This window comes from Mus pahari, chromosome 14 (genome assembly GCF_900095145.1).
Source record: "Mus pahari chromosome 14, PAHARI_EIJ_v1.1, whole genome shotgun sequence".
Taxonomy (NCBI): domain Eukaryota; kingdom Metazoa; phylum Chordata; class Mammalia; order Rodentia; family Muridae; genus Mus; species Mus pahari.
The window spans coordinates 26,210,876-26,215,376 of NC_034603.1; the positions used below are offsets into that span (position 1 = coordinate 26,210,876).

Below are 4,501 nucleotides of genomic sequence, written 5' to 3' on the forward strand. Positions count from 1 at the left end.
GGGGTACTACACAGCGGTGAGTGTGTGGGGTACTACACAGTGGTGAGTATGGGACCCCCAACCCTTCATCTGTCCTGGGGAGGACTCAAATCCCTCGGTCCTTATGTGCCTTATAAGCCCTTGTCTGCTTAAGTTTATAACTAAGTCCTTGGTAGCCTGACCCTAGTGAAATGCCTACTCTAGTCATGTAGGGCCATGAAGAGATGGGAAAGCAGGGGAGGGTGGCGTGCAGGAAGGACATGTTGTTTACGTGGTAAAAGAAGCCTTGCAAGCAAGACCCAAGTGAGGTGAGGAATGGAGGCAGCACATGTGCGGAGCATCTACATGACCCATGACTGGGGAGGAGGCCTCCAAGACCACAGTAAGGATGATGTGGTTTCTACTTTGAGATGAGACCACTGTGAGGTCTTCTAAGGTGGAGAGATGGCTGACTTTCAGAGATGGCTGTTGCAGCTACGTGGAGAGTCAGGGACTGTAGATGAGTAGAAATGGGCGTATACTGACGGTGATGGCTAGAGCTTGCTGGTCACAGTTGGTGAGCAGTGGTTGAGGCTCTTAGAGAGGTAAAAGGGCTGTGTGAAAAGGATGGATGAACCACAGGTGAGACTGGCAGAGAGAGTGACTCAAAAGATTCCAGGCTAGGCAGATGGGTAAAGGTGATGTGTCCCTGAAAGCAAGGAAGGGGTCACTGGGTTGGAATTTGGGTTAATACATGTTAATTAGATGTCAAGATTTAAGTATGGGATTTATAGAGTGAGCAGAAATCTGTCATTAGCATGTGAGTAGTGTTTGGAGCCATGGGGCTGGAGAATATCTGCACAGGGAGGGAGGGAGGGAGGTTTGACGTGGTACATTTGCTCTTAGAGAGCAGGCCTGGGGGAAAGAGAGGAAGGCAAAAAAGTGGCATTTGAGCAGGTAAGTGTAGAAAGTGCTCCAGGAAGGACGGAGGACAGGCTGACAAGAGCTGAAGGCCAAGGAAAAGAGATAACATGACAGAGTGGCGATCTCTGCTGTGGGAATGACAGCCACAGTGGTGTGGGTTCAAGGCAAGCTGAGCTGGGGAAGTGGGAGATGCTGTAGTTTTGCTCTGTTGATGAGGAGTAAGGTTTTAGATAGAGGGCTAAAGGCTTAAGGAAAGGAGGAGTAGGAAAGGGAGGCTTGCTGACGGTATCAGCATGGGTGGAGTTTGATGGGAAAGATGAATTCTGCAAGATATGGTGGAGACATCCACATATTCATATATATGGGCAGGGGTACTAGTTAACTGATGGGTTTGGGGGATAAAAAGCTGTACTGGGAATGTTGGAGACAGCAGATAGTCTTCAGGATTCTGGACAGTGGGCATTGCAGAGCCTGTCTGTGAAAGGGAAGACCAGGGGGAAGGTTGAACACTCATGCCTATCTTCAAGCGGGCCAGGGGATAGGTTTGGCCTGAGTTTGGGCTTTTCCCAAGCTAGTACTGCTAAGGGGCCTGACAGTTTGGTAACGTGAGCGAAGTCCATAAAGGCAGTTGTGAAAATGGAGGTGAAGGGGAAGGGGGCTATGGGAAGATACAGGGATGGCGGATGGTGGCCTGGAATCAGACCGTCACACCAGAACAAGGCAGGAGGTCCTGGTTGGAGCCTGGTAGTACAGTACTTGGTAGTGGTGCCCTAGCAGAGTTGGGGGATAAAGTGATGAGGGAACAGGGGTACAGTGATGCTTAATGGCAGCATAGTGGCTGGCAAGTGTAGAGGACTTGATGTCAGAGCTTGTGGTGTGAGAGGAGTGATGGAGATGAAGAGTCTGCAGAGTGTTATATGATGACAAGGTCTTCAGAGAGCTGGTAAGACAGTCTGAAGGGTACCAGGAGAGGTAAGGAGAATGTTTCTGCTCTAGGCCTTTAGGTTTTGTGGCATTGGAGAGAAACCACAGCAGCCTGAGAGCTGTTGTAAAGATGGATGATAGCAAGAGCTGTTGGATCTATCAGGTTCAGTAAAAGGAGAGACTTGCAGACATGGTGCTTGTGGTGGCAGGTGGAGCATGCACCTGGAGGGGGTGGGGGAGTATCATTGGGACTTATTACTGAAACTCCAACTTTTGACTCTAGGCTTATATGTGGCTGCTATTTGGTACTTCCTATCCACACAAGGCTGACAGAGACCTAGCCCAAGGCCCCAGATAGGGGAGGTATGCCTGTGCCCTAGAAGCTAGGGACAAAGGGTGACAAGAAGGCAGTTTTGGATACCCCATTGCCTATCTCACTCAATTTTAGGATCAATTAGGTACAGGAGGTCCATATGACTATTAGACCCAAGACTCCTGAACCCCAGTACTAACTGAGTATCCCTTGTGTGCCTACAGATACCAGGGACTACATCTGTGAATTCTGTGCTCGATCTTTCCGCACTAGCAGCAACCTGGTCATCCACAGACGAATCCACACAGGAGAGAAACCCCTGCAGTGAGTTCCAGGGGCCATGAAGGGAGCTATTATCTGGCAGCCAGGGAGTGGGCAGCAGAACCCACAGGGAGGTGAATGTGATTCAAGGCTCCTTCTTATCTTTGGTTCCAGGTGTGAGATATGTGGATTTACTTGCCGCCAGAAGGCCTCCCTAAACTGGCACCGACGCAAGCATGCAGAGACTGCAGCTGCCCTGCGATTCCCCTGTGAATTCTGTGGCAAACGCTTTGAGAAGCCAGACAGTGTGGTAGCTCACTGTAGCAAAAGCCACCCAGCCCTGCTCCCAGCACAAGAGCCACCTGGCTCTTTGGTGTCTAGTCCCAACATTTCTGCCCCCGAATCCCTGCAATCTCCTGAGGGGGCAAGCATCTCTACCACTTCTGACTCTAATCCTGCCCCCTCAACATCCATTTCTTCACCTGAGGTGCCAGACCCCAGGAACAGAGAGAAAAGTTAGGTGGTGGTTCCCAGGAACTAGGATATTTGAGTACAGTGGAGGGTAGAGCACCATTGGGCTCCAGATACCAGGCTTTAGCCTTCAAGGAAATAATAAATGGTATTTTATGCAAGTGTATGCTTTGGTGCTACAGATATAAGAATCTGGGAGTCTTTTGAAAACAGGCTGTTAGTGTGTGCCAGAATGCAGAAGAAGCTGATCCACTCGCATGCCCTTCTTTCTAGACTCACTTTACAGAACTTCCCTGTAGCGTGTTAACAGTTGCCTTGGCCTAAGGGCAGACTAGACCAGGAAGCAGATGACCCTGTCCTGTCTAGCATTTGCCTCTGGTTAGGCCCTGCAGTCTGGCCTTCTGATATAGAACTGAGCCCCACATCAAAATATCTAGTTAGTCTACAATGGATGGATTTTTGAGAGGTAATTGGATTGTGGATCATGACTTGCTAATGGGTTAATCCTTTGATAAGTTCATGGCTTGAGGGCCACAGTCTCTGGGGAAGTGCTTTTGAAGAGTAATCTTCCCTATAGCCTTCCCATATGTCCTTTCCCCAGGTAGGTAGCCTGTGTCTTTCTGATTTGGTTCAGGCTCAAAGTGGAGCCAGTTGACAACGGAGTGACACTATTGAAACCACGAGCCAAAATAAACCTTTAAGTTGATTTTCTTAGGCATTTTGTCACAGCAATGAAGAAACCACCACCAAAAGGGAAGAGAACTTGGAACTCATTTTGACAAAGGGGTCTTGGTGTCACAAACCCAAGCAAGTAACAATATCACCAGCTATAAGCAGTCATTGAACAATTCCAGGCTTTACAGCCTGCTCTTGCCCAAGACTTCAGGTAACTTTTCTTGGGCCTTGAAGTTTCATCTGGAAATATTTTGTTTCACACAGTACTGGGCTTTATGGACACAGTCTTCTGCATCCCAAGACAAATATTTCCTAACTGATTAGAGAAAGCTGTCCTAAGAGCCATTTACTGAGAACAATTCTACACTTTTTTGTGTGTGCACATGTACCCTAGTATATATGTGGGTTCGAAGGATCAAATTAGGTTGTCTGCAGGTAACTTTACCTGCCTAACCATCTTGTTGGGCCCCAAGAGTCATCTTGTCAAAGGACATATGGATGGCCAGGCTGAAGACTGCCTACTTACATGTATTCTGGTTACCTCTGCAAGGGAGAAACCTGTCACAGATCTTGGTCCTTTAATGAAGGAAGCTATTCCACTCTCCTAGACTGCCGTATATTACCTCTTCAACTATGTCTCAAGCAAGAGAAAGCAGTAGAGATTAACAGGCAGAAAAGAAGTGAGAGTCCTGACTAACCAAGTATGTTGCCTGAAGAGGCAGCAAAGGTAGAGCTCGGGCCCACATAACAGAGTGGCAGCAACGGAACACGAGCACCTGGTTTGTCTTGCATAGGGCTGTGACATTGGTTCCCTGACTCCTAGTACTCAGAGTTGGGGAATACAAGGATGGATGATAGAGGAACTGGCGGGGATTTCCATTTAGAGACAAGGCAAGCTAGGTGATCGGCTAGCAACAATGCAACAACAGCAGGTCTGGCTTCCCAAACCATCTGAGCTTTTCCTTGGGACTTAAT

The 4,501-nt window shown here is 48.4% G+C and overlaps 1 protein-coding gene across 2 annotated transcripts in view; it reads left to right on the plus strand.

Annotated features, from left to right (window-relative positions):
• Nucleotides 1-3,288, plus strand: part of Znf692 (zinc finger protein 692) — an 8,079-nt gene extending 4,791 nt beyond the window's left edge. Inside the window, exons 11-12 of one of the 2 annotated variants that reach the window (XM_021213271.2) lie at nucleotides 2,344-2,443; nucleotides 2,555-3,288. In XM_021213271.2, coding sequence (XP_021068930.1) covers nucleotides 2,344-2,443; nucleotides 2,555-2,900 — 446 coding nt within the window. In that variant the 3' untranslated portion in view covers nucleotides 2,901-3,288. The remainder of the gene's footprint in view (nucleotides 1-2,343; nucleotides 2,444-2,554) is intronic. The other variant, XM_029546635.1, reaches the window with a different exon arrangement.
• The last annotated feature ends 1,213 nt before the right edge of the window (nucleotides 3,289-4,501 follow it).